The sequence below is a fragment of the Labeo rohita genome, chromosome 3 (assembly GCF_022985175.1).
Source record: "Labeo rohita strain BAU-BD-2019 chromosome 3, IGBB_LRoh.1.0, whole genome shotgun sequence".
In the NCBI taxonomy this organism is placed as follows: Eukaryota; Metazoa; Chordata; class Actinopteri; order Cypriniformes; family Cyprinidae; genus Labeo; species Labeo rohita.
Genome location: NC_066871.1, coordinates 2,827,359 through 2,844,533, shown reverse-complemented (window position 1 = coordinate 2,844,533; position 17,175 = coordinate 2,827,359). Strand labels below are relative to the sequence as shown.

Genomic DNA, 17,175 nt, shown 5'->3' with positions numbered 1-17,175 from the left:
TTTATTATATAAACATATTAAACTAATTACCTGTTACTTAATGGCTACAACATTATAAATACTGTGTTGTCACAAATAAATTATCTGTTTCATTCACATTCATACAGATCTTATCGATATTATTCTAGCGCATCACATACACCACATTTACACTACCAACTTCTGCTGAATGTGCTGTCTTCATTCACACCCAGTCACATTTTGAACAAGTGATTTCACCAACCTGCTTATGCATGAGATTTAGTGAAAATGTTGAATTCCTCCTCATTTCCTGCTGGATCTTTACTCACATGTGAAGAACTATGAGACTCAAACAGGCAGGAGTTTCCTTCCAGCATTACAGTCAGTTTTCCAGTCTCCTGATGTCTGGATCATAGATCTCTCACAGAGAAAGAGCTCCGTCCTCCTGGAAGTGCTGAAACTACAAACAAAGAAGAAACCAGTAGAGCTGAGAGGATGTTCAGAGGAAGAGAGTGAAATGATGAGTTTCCTTCAGTGTCTGCCCTACATCTCACAGCTGAGGTAAGACATTGTACAATTTTCTTAACATGTTTAAAGTTAACCCTCTGAGTGTTTTAAATGTATAAATACAAAAAAAACACAAAATTTTTACTGAACTTTTGAAAAGGAGGAATTTTATGTACAGTATAAATAAAGTATATTTATATATGATATTTGTGTAATTGGGGTAAACGTGTTCAATGGTGTGTGTTCTAAACAACATCACTATTTTTTATTACTTTACGTGCCATCTTGGAGTTATACATTACATAACTGGGCATTTTTTCTAGTAAACTGCAACGTTCTTCGAAGAGCAAGACAACTGTAGTGGGTTTGAATTATCAATGTGTCCCTTTAGCAAATGTAGTCTTTTAAAAGCAAGATTCATTTACATTTGGTCGTCAGTATTTTACGCCATAGTAAAAACGGTAGACAAACATACAAGAAAAGTTCAATAAAACACTGTGGAATAAAAGATGTTCATTGTGTAACTTGGTAATGTGGTTTTTCATTATAGTTATTTAATAAATTAAAACATTTCAGTGCAGTTGATGTTAGTATATGTGCATTTAATAAATGTGGAACTCTTTTGTTGAATAATTAGTAGGGGTTTGATGAGACACTTATTCCACAGAGACCAGGAGAGATTTTTAAACAGTTTTTAAGAAAACCTCTAAATGATGAAATATATAACAGTAAATAGTCTTTTATTTAACTTTAAACTGACAAAATGTATTTTAAAAAAAAAATGTAAGCATTTGAACTTTATGAAAATAAACTTCCATTTTAACCTTAAATATTATGTAGTAATAAAGAACATTTAAACTTTAGAGCTTGTTTACGAATCTGGATAAATTGAGAATCACAGTTATTTTTAATAAAACTGGAGACCATGATTTTTCTCAGGACTTGGAGAAAAAAAGATTAGAAAACTAAACAAAATAACATAATTTACTAGCGGTTCTGACAAACTGTTCATTGCTTATAACTTTTAAAAACAAATATTAATTTAAACAAACAAACAAAAAAACATTCAATGAAGCAGTTCAGTCGTTTCTCTACCAACATAAGACTGTGTTTGCCATCTTGAAATCTACATTATGAATGATTCAATAGTATACTGCCTTTTTCAGCGCAAGACAACTGTATTGGGTTTGAATTATCAATGTGTCCGGAAGAAATGTAATCTTTTAAAAGCAAGATTCATTTACATTTGTTAAGATACTTTCGTTTTGATAAAACACTGTAGACAATAAGTGAAATATACCCAAACTATAAACTTTTATTCCAGTACTTGTGTTATTTAAATGTCTGTAACACAGAAATAGTAATTATAATGTGGTTGAAAAGACAGTTCTGCGTTCACATTTTGTAAACCCTCTGATTCATTAACATGAGCAGCGACAAAACCTTTTCTCAGGCTCCACTAACACTCGCGATGTGTAACAGTCCTAATACTCATAGCTAAATCGTTAGTCACACCTGTCATTCAGGAATAAGATCGCGTGGGTGTTTGAATGAAGATCTGAAAATTTAAGGATTAATCGTGCAATTCTAATATAAACACAGCGAAATGTTTTATGAGGATATCCTAACGAGATCTCGCGAGATCCAACTGGTCCCGCGAGACACATCTGATCTCATCACATCCATAATAATTAGCTTTGTATTGACCTTTGGATTGAGTTTTGTGTAAATAAATGTCATTAGATACTGTCCTCTTATACAGTAATGTTGCTGTTATGTTTTTTTAAGAATAATTATTTTTGTACGCTGTATAGTTTTTTGTCTTAATTCAGGGCTACAGAAGCATGATCGTAGGTTTGTTTGTTACACACTTCAATTTACACCCAACGTTTTTGTTTGCCTCTTATTTATTAAATCCAGATAATTGGATAGTTTTAGACATGAATTAAAACTAAGGTAAAATTTATACAAAATTTAATTCACTTTAAATAAAGACTTTTTATAAATAAAATTTAATGAAGTAGCCTTGGTTAAACCTCTTGTCTGACCCACTCTGACATATCACCTCTTATGACATATATACATTTTAAACAAATAATATTTTATTATATAAACATATTAAACTAATTACCTGTTACTTAATGGCTACAACATTATAAATACTGTGTTGTCACAAATAAATTATCTGTTTCATTCACATTCATACAGATCTTATTGATATTATTCTAGCGCATCACATACACCACATTTACACTACCAACTTCTGCTGAATGTGCTGTCTTCATTCACACCCAGTCACATTTTGAACAAGTGATTTCACCAACCTGCTTATGCATGAGATTTAGTGAATACACAAAAAAATGTTGAATTCCTCCTCAACCATATCTATAAACTTTGCACATGATGTATCACATAACACTGCAGTAATGATGAACCATTCCTTAAATAGAGTCCTGTTGTCAAATTACTTTCACATATGGGATATAGAGTTTTATACAATCTATATGTTGTCACAAGTTAACATATTTGTTTCTCTGTATTTTATCAGGTTTTGTTTCTATCATGATGAAGAATGCAGATGTCTGGAATAAGATTCCTGCTGAGTCTCAGTGCTGCTGCAGTCAGAATTGACACAGTTACAGGAACAAGATTCTCGACAATGTTGTCATTTGTGTGCAGTTATAAAACCTTCCCTTTTCATGAAGAGTTTGATAAATACATTGCTGATGATCAGAGTGATTTCCTGCTGGATCTTTACTCACATGTGAAGAACTATGAGACTCAAACAGGCAGGAGTTTTCTTCCAGCATTACAGTCAGTTTTCCAGTCTCCTGATGTCTGGATCATAGATCTCTCACAGAGAAAGAGCTCCGTCCTCCTGGAAGTGCTGAAACTACAAACAAAGAAGAAACCAGTAGAGCTGAGAGGATGTTCAGAGGAAGAGACTGAAATGATGAGTTTCCTTCAGTGTCTGCCCTACATCTCACAGCTGAGGTAAGACATTGTACAAGTTTCTTAACATGTTTAAAGTGGTCGGTCTCTGTGTTTTAAATGTATAAATACAAAAAACACAAAAGTTTTACTGAACTTTTGAAAAGTAGGAATTTGATATGTACAGTATAAATAAAGTATACAGTATATATGATATAGAGTGTAACTCTGTAAAAAAGCAAAGTTCAGTCGGTGTCTCTGACCAACATCACTATCTGTGCTGTGCCATCTTGGAGTTATACATTATAACTGGGCATTTTTTATAGTAAACTGCCTCGTCCTTCGAAGAGCAAGACAACTGTAGTGGGTTTGAATTATCAATGTGTCCCTTTAGCAAATGTAGTCTTTTAAAAGCAAGATTCATTTACATTTGGTCGTCAGTATTTACGGTAGACAAACATACAAGAAAAGTTCAATAAAACACTGTGGAATAAAAGATGTTCATTGTGTAACTTGGTAATGTGGTTTTTCATTATAGTTATGAAATAAATAGAAAACATTTCAGTATTTTTGATGTTAGTATATGTGCATTTAATAAATGTGGAACTCTTTTGTTGAATAATTAGTAGGGGTGTGATGAGACACTTATTCCACGAGACGAGACGAGATTTTTAAACTTTTCTTAAGAAATCCTTAATGATGAAATATATAGGGTAAATAGTCTTTTATTCAACTGAAAAAGACAAAATGTAAAAAAAAAAAAAAATGTAATTGCAGTTTGAACTTTATGAAAATAAACTTCCATTTTAATTAATTATATGTAGTAATAAAGAACATTTAAACAAGAGCTTCACGAATCTGGATAAATTGAGAATCACAGTTATTTTTAATAAACTGGAGACCATGATTCTCTCAGGACTCTGGAGAAAAAAAAAGATTAGAAAACTAAACAAAATAACATAATTTACTAGCGGTTCTGACAAACTGTTCATTGCTTATAACTTTTAAAAACCTATATTAATTTAAACAAACAAACAAAAAAAACAAAAAAAACATTCAATGAAGGAGTCAGTGTTTTACTTCAATAAGACTTGTTTGACTATTGAAATCTCCTGAATGAATGATTCAATGACATACTTTTTTTAAGCGGGCAGTTGTCGCCACCTCCTGGCGGAAGAGGATAATCGTTACAGTACATACACGTGTTAAAATACTTTCGTTTTGATCGCTGCTGTAGACAATAAGTGTTTATACCCAAACTATAAACTTTTATCCCAGTACTTCTGTTATTTAAATGTCTGTAACACAGAAATAGTAATTATAATGTGGTTGAAAAGACAGTTCTGCGTTCACATTTACCCCGACCCTCTGATTCATTAACATGAGCAGCGACAAAACCTGCTTCTCAGGCTCCACTAACACTCGCGATGTGTAACAGTCCTAATACTCATAGCTAAATCGTTGTCATTCAGGAATAAGATCGCGTGGGTGTTTGAATGAAGATCTCGAAAATTTAAGGATTAATCGTGCAATTCTAATATAAACACAGCGAAATGTTTTATGAGGATATCCTAACGAGATCTCGCCAGATCCAACTGGTCCCGCGAGACACATCTGATCTCATCACATCCATAATAATTAGCTTTGTATTGACCTTTGGATTGAGTTTTGTGTAAATAAATGTCATTAGATACTGTCCTCTTATACAGTAATGTTGCTGTTATGTTTTTTTAAGAATAATTATTTTTGTACGCTGTATAGTTTTTTGTCTTAATTCAGGGCTACAGAAGCATGATCGTAGGTTTGTTTGTTACACACTTCAATTTACACCTAACGTTTTTTTTTTTTTTTTTTGCCTGTTATTTATTAAATCCAGATAATTGGATAGTTTTAGACATGAATTAAAACTAAGGTAAAATTTATACAAAATTTAATTCACTTTAAATAAAGACTTTTTATAAATAAAATTTAATGAAGTAGCCTTGGTTAAACCTCTTGTCTGACCCACTCTGACATATCACCTCTTATGACATATATACATTTTAAACAAATAATATTTTATTATATAAACATATTAAACTAATTACCTGTTACTTAATGGCTACAACATTATAAATACTGTGTTGTCACAAATAAATTATCTGTTTCATTCACATTCATACAGATCTTATTGATATTATTCTAGCGCATCACATATACCACATTTACACTACCAACTCCCAGTCACATTTTGAACAAGTGATTTCACCAACCTGCTTATGCATGAGATTTAGTGAATACTTTTAAACAAAATGTTGAATTCCTCCTCAACCATATCTAAAAACTTTGCACATGATGTATCACATAACACTGCAGTTATGATGAACCATTCCTTAAATAGAGTCCTGTTGTCAAATTACTTTCACATATGGGATATAGAGTTTTATACAATCTATATGTTGTCACAAGTTAACATATTTGTTTCTCTGTATTTTATCAGGTTTTGTTTCTATCATGATGAGGAAATGCAGATGTCTGGAATAAGATTCCTGCTGAGTCTCAGTGCTGCTGCAGTCAGAATTGACACAGTTACAGGAACAATATTCTCGACAATGTTGTCATTTGTGTGTAGTTATAAAACCTTCCCTTTTCATGAAGAGTGCAATGAATACAATGCTGAAGATCAGAGTGATTTCCTGCTGGATCTTTACTCACATGTGAAGAACTATGAGACTCAAACAGGCAGGAGTTTTCTTCCAGCATTACAGTCAGTTTTCCAGTCTCCTGATGTCTGGATCATAGATCTCTCACAGAGAAAGAGCTCCGTCCTCCTGGAAGTGCTGAAACTACAAACAGAGAAGAAACAAGTACAGCTGAGAGGATGTTCAGAGGAAGAGAGTGAAATGATGAGTTTCCTTCAGTGTCTGCCCTACATCTCACAGCTGAGGTACCTGAAATTTCATGTTTTTGATTGTTGATTTAACCTTCAGAGACCCAATTTTTTCACCATAAAATGTGCTTTTATGACACCATTGATAAAAATATAGCAAATGAAAGTTTGAATTCAGTGCAAACTTGTATATGAAGAATATAATGTTACAATCAGTAAGGAAAACTTCATGAACACAGAAGAGCTGTAATTATTTTAATTCATTAACACCACCAAAACCAAGAACTATTTTAAAAAAAACAAAAAAAACACACACAATAGAAATTCATTCAAAGCAAACTGACCCTAATCATAGTAAAATAACAGTTGAATAATCCGTACACAACTGTTGAAATAAACAGCATCTTTCTTTTGTAAGTTAAACTTTGAAATTAGTCGAACAGGCGGAGTAGAACAATAGCAGACAGATATAACGAAGGCAAGACATGGGGATAGTCCGTGTAGCAGGCGTGGGTCGATGATCGGTGAATGTAATCCAGGGGGAAAAGCGAAGGGGAGATCCGTGAAACAAGCGAGTAGTCCAAAGGCAGGCGATGAGACAGACGAGACAAGTACTGCTCACTGTAGAGACGAATGGCCTCCAGCTCCCCCTCTCTGGATGTCCAGCTCCACCTCTGTGTGAACTAATGGGTGGAGTTATGTTTAGGATAGGGTAAGGGGTAGGGTTAGGGTGTGGTTAGGTGTCTATCTGCCCCCATTACCTCCAGCAAGGGGGAGCTAGAGCTCCAGCTCCTCCCATTTGGCTCTGCAGCGTGGAATCCATGATCCGTGAAACAAGCGAGTAGTCCAAAGGCAGGCAGCGAGACAGACGAGACGAAATGGCCAGGTGAGAAAGCAGACTTTTGATCACAGACTTGTGATCAGATGAGACCTCTGGAGCGCTCCGGTGTGCACACCAAATGGCAACCGCCATTAAGGGAAGAGCAGCAGCGGATGGCAGGACCTCTTTAATGGTTGGATTAGAAGGTGCAGATGCCACTGGGATGTTTGCAGCCCGCACTGACACTAGTGGTGGGTCCAGCACGCTGGCCATCATGACAGGCCGTGACCTTGGGGTCTCAGACGAGACATGGCGAGGCTCTGGGCTGTCAGACGAGACGTGACTTGACCTGGCTTGTGAAGATCTGCAGTGACGTGACTTGGCTTGTGGAGATTAGCAGTGACTTGACTTGGTTCAGGAACGACAGCTTCGACTTTGCTTGACTCTGGAACAACAGCTGTAACTTGACTGGACTCGGAATCAACTTGACTACAGCTGTAGCTTGACTTGACTTGGGAACAACAGCTGCAACTGGACTTGACTCGGGAAACACAGCTTTAGGTTTGCTTGGCTCAGGGGTAGCAGCTGTGACGTGACGAAGCACCATTTTAGCCGCCATTTTGTGAACGGGCTCCGCCGTCGCCGCCATTACATGAGCGCGCTCCGGTGCGGCCGCTATGTTGCGAACAGGGTCAGTTGTAGCCGCCATTATGTGAATGCGCTCCGGTGCAGTGTTGCCAACTTGGCGACTTTGTCACTAGATTTAGCGACTTTTCAGACCCCGCTGGCGACTTTTTTTCGAAAAAGCGCCTAGCGACAAATCTAGCGACTTCTTGGACAGACCTTATTTAGTTTATGAGACTCTCTGGTACTGCCGCGCGAGCGCAAACTTGTGCTTTTCCAGCGCGCGCGCTCTCCCTATCTCTCTATCTGCGTCTGCTCTGTTCAGTGAGTGGCAGAGAAGCAGCACTTTCAGATAAAAAAAAAAGATATTCTGATGCTTCTAACTCTATTTTACATGCAAGTATAGCCAAAATCACAGCACAGCCATTGTCTTAATCGTATGTGTATTTTATTTCATTAGACAATGTCGTGATTATGAATCACGATTTTAGTGTAGATAAATATCTTCGAGAGCTGGTTATGTAGTCCTAATGGGCCGCGTTTCAGTCACTATTTCATATTTACCCCGTTGTCTGACAAAAGAAACCGTAAAATATATCAATATATCTATGAAATATATGAATGAAAATAGTTTTATTGAATTTGGCTTCATTAAATAGCAGTATGTGAGCACAGAGAGGCAAGACAATACGATGTACTGAAGTACGCTAATGAGCTAATATGCTAATGAGCATATGACGTCATTTAGCAACATTTAACGACTTTTCAAGTGGGGTTTAGCTACTTTCCATTGAAAAAAGTTGGCAACACTGCTCCGGTGCAGCCGCCATTTCACAAGCGGGTTGCGTGGCCAGCATCACCGGGATGTCGCGTTCCTCATCCGCCACACCCACAGTAAAAGATGAGCCCACAGTCAACAAAGCAAAGTCCATAAAAGCAGCCAGTGATGAACGCGGACCCTCACGTCTAAGTTTCGTCTTTAACAGTTCATTTAAACTATCGCAAAAAAAAATCTATTAAAATACAGTCTGGGAGAGCTGAATGATTGGCAATGGATTGAAATTCACAGATGTGCTGTTCGAGTGTTCGTGGGCCTTGTTTTAATCTGAATCGTATCCTTGTTGTGTTCACACCTGTGTAATGTCCCGGTTTAAAGCTGCTGGATCCTCATTTGACGGAGTATTCTGTAAAGCTGGGAGAGAGACGAGAGGCGAGCGGATCCATTCGCAAGCTTTTATTCATTGGATGAGACAAAGACATGGTCGAACAGGCAGAGTAGACAACAATAGCAGACAGATATAACGAAGGCAAGACGTGGGTCGATGATCGGTGAACGTAATCCAGGGGGGAAAGCGAAGGGGAGATCCGTGAAACAAGCGAGTAGTCCAAAGGCAGGCGGTGAGACAGACGAGACAAAATGGCCAGGTGAGAAAGGGGAACTAGATATACAATGCAATAACCACAATACTCCGTGAGTCTCGGGGGGAAGTCCAGGTCTTATATAGAGCGCCTGATTGACCACAGGTGTTAGCGCAATCAGCGCGATGGGAGATGGGAGAAGTAGTCCGGGGTGCAGTGCAGCAGTCTGTTTGATGTGAAAGAGTGAGAGCAACATCTGGTGGTGAGCGGACCGACGGTCACCGACCAGATTCATGACAATGGGCTGTGTAGTGTAGTATTTTTATACTATTTAATTGGAATAAAAAGTTTGACCGCTTAGAAAAATGCTCATAAAGTCTTTTCTCATTTCTTTTTCCAGGGACCAGGGACCAGTGACTCAGGTTTGACTGTAGTACACATTTCAGCAGTGTTTGACTTTTATTTCCATGGTATGATAAATACAAACAATGAATTCTGTATGTGTAGGCCATCGAAAGAGACTCTCCAGAAGCTGGTTGAATGTGTCTGTGAAGCTCAGGAAGAAGAACTGACTCAATGCTTCCTGCAGAAAGTGGGTGGAGGATCTGACTTCCTGTTCCCTAAACTGGGAAGAGCTTCATTATTTTCTGCAGCACACAAATTCAACTCATTGCTGTGGACTTCAGAAAGAGCAACATTAAATGCAGCATCAGTGAAATTCTACCATTCCTGAACAGGATTCATTTTAAACGGTAAAAAATAATTATTTCTTTAATAAAATCTGCATGTAAAATGAATTGCTTTTCTTTTTTTTTTTTTTTTTTTGCATAAAAACGTAAACTGAATAGCATGATAAGAAATGTACAATGATTTAATAGCGAAAAATATGTCTTTACAGGATGAGCTCTAGCTTCATGCTGTCTGTAATCAGAGAGATCCATGAGTCCGGCTCTGTTGGTTTTGTGTCCAGTCTGTTGAGTTCAGTGGAGAACTTCATTAACCTGCAGAGCAGAGAGCTGGACTCTGTTCACTGTGCGGCCCTGCGATTCACACTGCAGCACTGCACTGCAGTTTCACTCAATCTACAGTGGACCTCCATACCAGAGGAAGAGCTGAAGAGCATTCTGCCTCTCTTCACACATGTGTCCCACCTCAGGTCTCACTGCATTTCTCTGTTTTTCTGTTGTTCACATTTTCGGTCTCAGGTCTGCCTGTGTGTTGCATTCAGCAGATTTATTGGTGATTTATTGCTTAGTTAAAAGCATATTATTTTCTTAGTAGTATTTTCATTTAAAAAGGTTCATAGACACCTTTTGAATTAATCAAAATTATAACAACCACTAGGTGATAGAACTGTGTTTCCAAACATTTCTACTTCAAAAGTAGTCAAAAATGTATTATTAATGGAACAATTAAGGTACTCAGAACCATTAAGAGGAATCATAATCTTTGAATTAATTAAAATTAACATTTATGCTTTTAAACTGTTTCCAGAATCTGTCCTGATCTAGTGTATGTCTGTGTTCAGTGTTGACAGACTGCTGTTACTGAAGATGCTTTACTGCTGCAGTGTCTCTGATGTCCAGCAGGAGGCAGCAGCAGTTCTGCTCATAGTCCTGCAGCACAAGCTGGACTTCTCCTGCCGTTCTGCTGTGGATCTGACAACAAACACAGACTCAGAGACTCTACATCTGACAACTGACGACTGCCGTGTGATGTCCAGAGTCATTCAGAGGGCTCATTCAGACACAAAGATACAGCTGATTCTACATGACTGTGAGATTAATAGAGCTGGAATTTATCAGCTGTTCCCAGTGTTACATTCTGTTCAACTCTGGTGAGAAACTTGAACAGATCACATTCATAAACAGATCCAGTATAAACGCATTCAATATGTATGAGGCATCTCTGACTCTCTGTCTTTCAGCTGTGATAAATCTCTGCTGCTTCAGTTTCTGGCTCATGTGAGGCCTGAGGAAGCTGAGTCTCTTTCTCAAGCTCTGGGTGAAGAGCTCGACCTCAGTCAGACTCAGCTGGACCCGCAGGTCTGTCGAGGTCTGGTGCTGATTCTGGAATATTCTGAAGGACTGACAGAACTGGATCTGAGTCAGTGCCGTCTCACCGATGACAGCCTGAATCTGCTGCTCCCAAACCTCCACAAAGCACAAAACATTGAGTGAGTGACTGAGAAAGAAACTCAAAGTGCACATTTCTGAAGTAGCCTATAATGTAATTGTTCTTACATTTCTGATTTGCTTGTTTGTTTGATCTCAGTTTTAGTGGCAATGGCATCACTGACGTTGGGGCTCTAAAAATCTACTTTATCGTCACTCTTAAGAGTAACATAAAGACAGTAAGGTGTGTGCCTGAGTCTCAAAATTCTTTGTTATTTAAATGATGATATCTGATTTATGTTTGAGTAAAGAGCATTTTGTTGTCATCCAAAAATAAATAAATAAAAATCCATACATTGATGCAGTTTATACTGGTCAACAGAACTAATTTCATTTAAATAGAAGCTTTTAGATCAAAACTTTGTAGTCATGAAAACTAATTTGGTGAAGTTTGTCCAAACTTTTGATTGGTAGTTCATACTAAAATCATTAATGGTTATCAATGTGTGTGTGTGTGTGTGTTTTATTTACATGAATTAATTTTACATGAATTCAAGTGCAGAATTCAAGTCATCCAAAGTGATCTGAAGTGAATTGCAAATGAAGAGTACAATTAGTCGGTTGTAATACCAGTGTGTGTTTGTATCTCTGTAGGCTCTTCAACAACAGAATTGAATTCAAAGAAATCTTTCCACAGAGACCCACGATTTGAGATCTGGTGATGCCAGTAAACTCTCAACTCACTGGAATCAACAAGCAGGTGAAATAACCAGTGGGGAATAATTAGGTAACAGATGTAAAAACTCTTGAAGAATCCCAAAGACAAATCAAGCCACCAGTTTGTAAACCACATTCATTTTTATCATCACTTTCAGTCATAATCAACACTAAGTTTCTGTTGTATCAACTGTGTTTTATGACATGACCAAATCTATCTCATTTGTAAACTGTCTTTCCCCTTCTCCACTCTTTATATTATTTGTGTCATGCAGAGTTCTGAATTTTTATGTTTTTATTTCTCTATAATTATTTATTTGCCTTTTCAAAAAAAATTTTTTGTTAGTTCTTATTCAATTTTTTTTTTTTTTTTTTTTTTTTTATTTTAATTTTTAATTTTCATTTTAGTACCCTATTTTGGGACCCCTTTTTTAAATGTAATTTTAAGAAAAATAATTTAAATAAAAAAAATTATAATAGCATATCTTTCAAAAAAAAAAAAAAAAATACTCCAGCTTTGACATCTTGCTGTGTAATATCAAAATCATTCCAGTAGAGGACAGCAGCAATTTATTAATAACAGGAGCAAAAAATCCACAGTGAAGATACCAAGGGGGACCACAAACCAGAAACAACCAATATAGAGAGCAAGTGCATTTAAACCATTGATTACCTGATCTTCTCTTCATCCTAAAGAAAGATCATTTGCAAGCAGGAAGTGTTTTACTGTCTGAACTCTAGTGTTTCCTGCAAACAGAATACAAGAGAAAGACATTATACTCAGGAAATCACACTTACCTCATTCCTGTGACTGAAATGTTTGGCTACTGTATTTTTGCTTTTGTTTTTATACCTACAGTATTAAATGTCATGGTACTAAAGCAGTTAGGTTAAATTACAACTGTATTACAAAATTTTACAGGACTTTTCTCATTGTGATACTGTTACTTCTTCTTTTTATGATAAATTGTATGGATGTGACGAGGTCTCCGACTGGCCTCGCGAGATCTCGTGAAGATATCCCCATTTTGCAGTGTTTACTGTGTTTACAATAGAACTGCACGATTAATCCTTAAAACATTAAAATCTCGATTTAAACACCCATGGGATCTTATTCCTGAATGACAACGATTTAACTATGTCTGTTAGGACTGTTTCACATCGCGAGTGTCAGTGGAGCTTGAGAAGCAGGTTTTGTGAGCAACACAAACAGTCTTTTCAACCACATTATAATCATTATTTCTGTGTTACAGATATTTAAATAACAGAAGCACTGGGATAAAAGTTTATAGTTTGGGTATAAACACTTACTGTCTCCAGTAGCGATCAAAACGAAAGTATCTTAACACTTGTATGTATTGTAACGCTGATCCTCTTCCGCCTGGAGGTGGAACTGCCCATTTAAAAAAAGTATGTCATTGAATCATTAATTCAGATTTTAATAGTCAAACAAGTCTTAATGATGTGAGATGTGAATAATATTATTATTATTTTGTTTAAATAAATATAGGTTTTTAAAAGACTTAAGCAATGAGCAGTTTGTCAGAACCACTAGTAAATTATGTTATTTTGTTTGGTTTTCTAATCTTTTTTCTCCAGAATCGTGAGAGAATCATGGTCTTCAGTTTATTAAAAATAACTAGGATTCTCAATTTATCAAGAATTGTGAAGCTCTTGTTTAAATGTTGTTTATTACTGCTTATGATTCATTAAAATGGAAGTTTAATTTTATAAAGTTCAAAATGCAACTAAATTTTTTTTTTTTTTTGTCTTTTTCAGTTGAATAAAAGACTATTTTCCCTATATATTTCATCATTGAGGATTTCTTAAGAAAAGTTTAAAAATCTTGTCTCGCCTCATTCTCGTGAACCCAGTCTCGTGTCTCGTCTCATGGGATAAGTGTCTCGTCACACCCCTAATAAATTGTGATAACTGTTTATGCTTTCGGCCAGTATAAATCTGTGGATATGATCATAAACTGTTACTGTATAAAAATAAAATGCTCCTTTGCTTATTCATGTGAAGTTCAGTGTGAATTCATTTGGAATCTGGAAACAATGTTTTGCTTTTCCTAAAAAGTTCAATTATTTTCAACGGTAATCATGATCCGGCTTTATTTCATGTTTTATTCTCTCTTTAGGCTCGATGGATATTGAATCATATTCAGGAACAGACTGTGAGCTTTTGTCTTTCTGTATTCATAACTACTGATTTTGAGATGTTTTATCTGATTTTAGCAGTGCTTTTGAGCAATATATTCTAAGATAGAAAAACAGAGGACAATCTGATGGAGATGCACATTAGGGGGATGATAGGGGTACTTGTACTGTCCTCTTCAGGGTTTATGAACATAGCTGTTGCCATGACGATTCCATTTCCACAGACATGCTGGAACAATGGCTTCAATCACAGAAACAATCTCAGGGCTTTTTCAATTGGACAATGAACATGTCTGTACGACAAGGGAATCTCCTGACGGCTAAGTGCTTTCAGAACATAAAAGCATCTTAACATCTTTTGGAAAGCGAGACGAGCAGCTGTTGAAGTGCCTTATATATGTATTCAACAATATAACACTTCAGTTAGGTTTGTTCTGAAGAGAGATACACTGCAAAAATGATTTTCTTACTCAGTGTTTTTGTCTTGTTTTCCATTACAAATATCTGCATAAACCTTCTTATTTCAAGACACTTTTACTTGAGAAGCTAAATGAATTAATCTCAAAGTCATTTATTTCCAGACATCATTATAGACTACATAAAGAGTCCAGAGTAACCTGCCATTTAAACTGGGAAAGCCTGTAGTGAGTCATTCGTTTCTGTTGAACGTTATGGCATAAGACAAAACCTGCATTTTTATGCAAATAGTCAGATTCTAGGTGACAATCAAATGCAAGAATGAAATAATAAATGGCAGTCAGAAGCTTGAAGTTAACATGCTTTGTGTGCCATTTATGTGTGATTAATTAGACATACACTTGAAAATTATAGAAAAACAAACCATTGACTATTATATGCAGCTGATGCACTATATTGGAAAGGTCATAAAGAGCTGCTTTGGGTAGAATCTTTTCTTGATCTTCAAAATGCTGTGAAAGCTTGTTTTTATAGGGAAATTTGTGTCCTAAATTATATATTACACAGTATGCATTTATTGATTGATTAATGTTACATAATGAAAAAATATCTATATTCATACCTAATCACTAGGACTGTCAATCAATTAAAAAATGACATGATTGTCATGAGTTAACTCACACATTTGAATTTATGAATTTAATTGCACATTTTTATCTGTTTTAAATGTACTTTAAATTAACACTTTTTAAGTTTTTATTTTTATCAACATGGGCATTGACAAATATGAATGCTTTATGCAAATGTATGATTATTATTAGTTAAACCATATTCAACATAGAGCTTGAAGACTAGACATTTTTCAAAGGTCATAGATGTTTTTTAAAGAACTTGTTCATGAACATGGCTTCCCATTACTTCTCTTTCTTTGCACTGAGCAATGCTATCACTGTGTATGACAAAAAACAAAAGACAGTGTGTTTTTTTCGTTTGAATGCTTTAAGCAGTTAAACCTCTCACCTTCAGCTTTGAACTTTTAAACTTAACTGTTGAAAACTATAAAACACATGCAGTTTGTGTAGTTAATGCAAATGAAATGCAGTAAATTAAATTATTTATCTTTTCTAGTTATCAATCATGAAGCGTTTATCTGCTGGTTTTGTGGATTTGTTTGACCAGCATGTGTTGGGAGTCTGTCTTTAGCTCTTGGAGAAGCAGAGAGTCCTGGCTGGCTCTTCAATGAATTATTCAGCTTTTCCACTTTGACCTGCTGTGGGTTTGTTTTTAAAGTCTTCTACAACCTTCATTTGCTTTCAGAGACCCAGCAGGTGCTTCAGCAGAAACAGTCTTCTCATATTGTGGGTTTTCTTCATAGTTTTCTTTTTATATGTGGGAAAGGAGTGTGTGTCTGTGTGTGGTAAAAACTTGGAAATAGTTTCTGCGACCCAGTGTTTATGTGATTTTTTTTCTCCAGGTTTATGGAGTTAGGAGTTATTGCTCAATCTCATCCAGTACAACAATATTTGTTGTGCTTATCTGGAGTTAGTTCAAGGGTTTGATGTACAACTGCTAGTTCAGCCATGCAGTAAGTTTGCCTGTCTATTTAGACTAACAAGTTTTGTTTTGACAAAATACACCATTATGGTGCAACTGACTAACATGCATGCTCTGTAAGGTTCATGTATGTATCCGAAACGGAGATCAGTGTATTTAAGTCGCGGAGACACATCAACAATACCCAAATGTTGTTCCACCCTATATTGAAAAAAACAGCACATGCTGGTTAGGTATGTTCTGAAGCATGGCAGCTTTGAGCTGTCAGGAGCTGGTTATAAGCTGGTTTTGAGCTGGTCAGGAGTTAGTAACTTAGGACCAGCACATGACCAGCTTAAACCAGCTCATGACCAGCTCATAACATACACAGATTCTGCACAACAAGACCACTGTACTGTAACAAAGTCAGTTTTGATTGATTGTTGAATTTAAATTGAAACTAAAAACATCTTCATTTGTGTTTCATTGAAGGTCATACAGGTTTAGAATGACATGGGGGTGAGTAAATGATGACAGAATTTTCATTTTTGGGTGAATTATTCCTTTAAATGACACAATCATTTGTAGTGAAGTACACTTTTTGTTATTGTCGCACAGAGCTGATTAGTCCTCCTTTGCATGTGTGCTTCGCCCACAGAACACCTCCCTCTCTCCTCCACCCCTCTCATTTCTGCTTTCATCTGCTCTTCTCTCAGGAAGGCTGTATTGTCTCGTATTGTCTTTAAGCCCTAAACACGAAAGCAATCTGCTCAGCAACTGGCACATCAGACGACATGAGGCTTCCCTGTGATAAACACTTGCAATGTTTGATTGCATAACAAAAAAAAAATCTTTCATCCCTTTTAAACATTGCATCTAAAGGCAACATGAAATTAAAACTGCATTAACAACTAATTGTTCAGTCAGGTTTAATGTTTTTTTGTTTCATTTCGATTTTGGAGTCAATATGTAATCAAATCTGTAGGTCACCACTTTTTACAGTACATGTTGTTTTTATACTTCACTGTTTTGTCACACATGACTGTTATACGGTGCCATTCCCACAGAAATACAACAGGCCACAGAGACTAATTCAACAGCATAAGAATGAAGCTACAGTATGTGCTTTTAACATCAGTTTACCTCTAGCAACAGTTTTACTTG

At 36.2% G+C, this 17,175-nt stretch overlaps 1 protein-coding gene and 1 long non-coding RNA gene across 2 annotated transcripts in view; both read left to right on the top strand.

Moving 5' to 3' along the window:
- Nucleotides 1–10,116, top strand: part of si:ch211-108d22.2 (uncharacterized) — a 28,665-nt gene extending 18,549 nt beyond the window's left edge. Inside the window, exons 7-9 of the mRNA XM_051106697.1 lie at nucleotides 5,879–6,325; nucleotides 9,579–9,823; nucleotides 9,970–10,116. Coding sequence (XP_050962654.1) covers nucleotides 5,879–6,325; nucleotides 9,579–9,804 — 673 coding nt within the window. The 3' untranslated portion in view covers nucleotides 9,805–9,823; nucleotides 9,970–10,116. The remainder of the gene's footprint in view (nucleotides 1–5,878; nucleotides 6,326–9,578; nucleotides 9,824–9,969) is intronic.
- Nucleotides 10,117–15,975: 5,859 nt separating this feature from the next.
- On the top strand, nucleotides 15,976–16,909 carry LOC127163601 (uncharacterized). The gene is made up of 3 exons (XR_007827498.1): nucleotides 15,976–16,063; nucleotides 16,504–16,530; nucleotides 16,670–16,909. It is a non-coding gene; the product is annotated as an uncharacterized LOC127163601 (long non-coding RNA).
- Nucleotides 16,910–17,175: the final 266 nt, after the last annotated feature.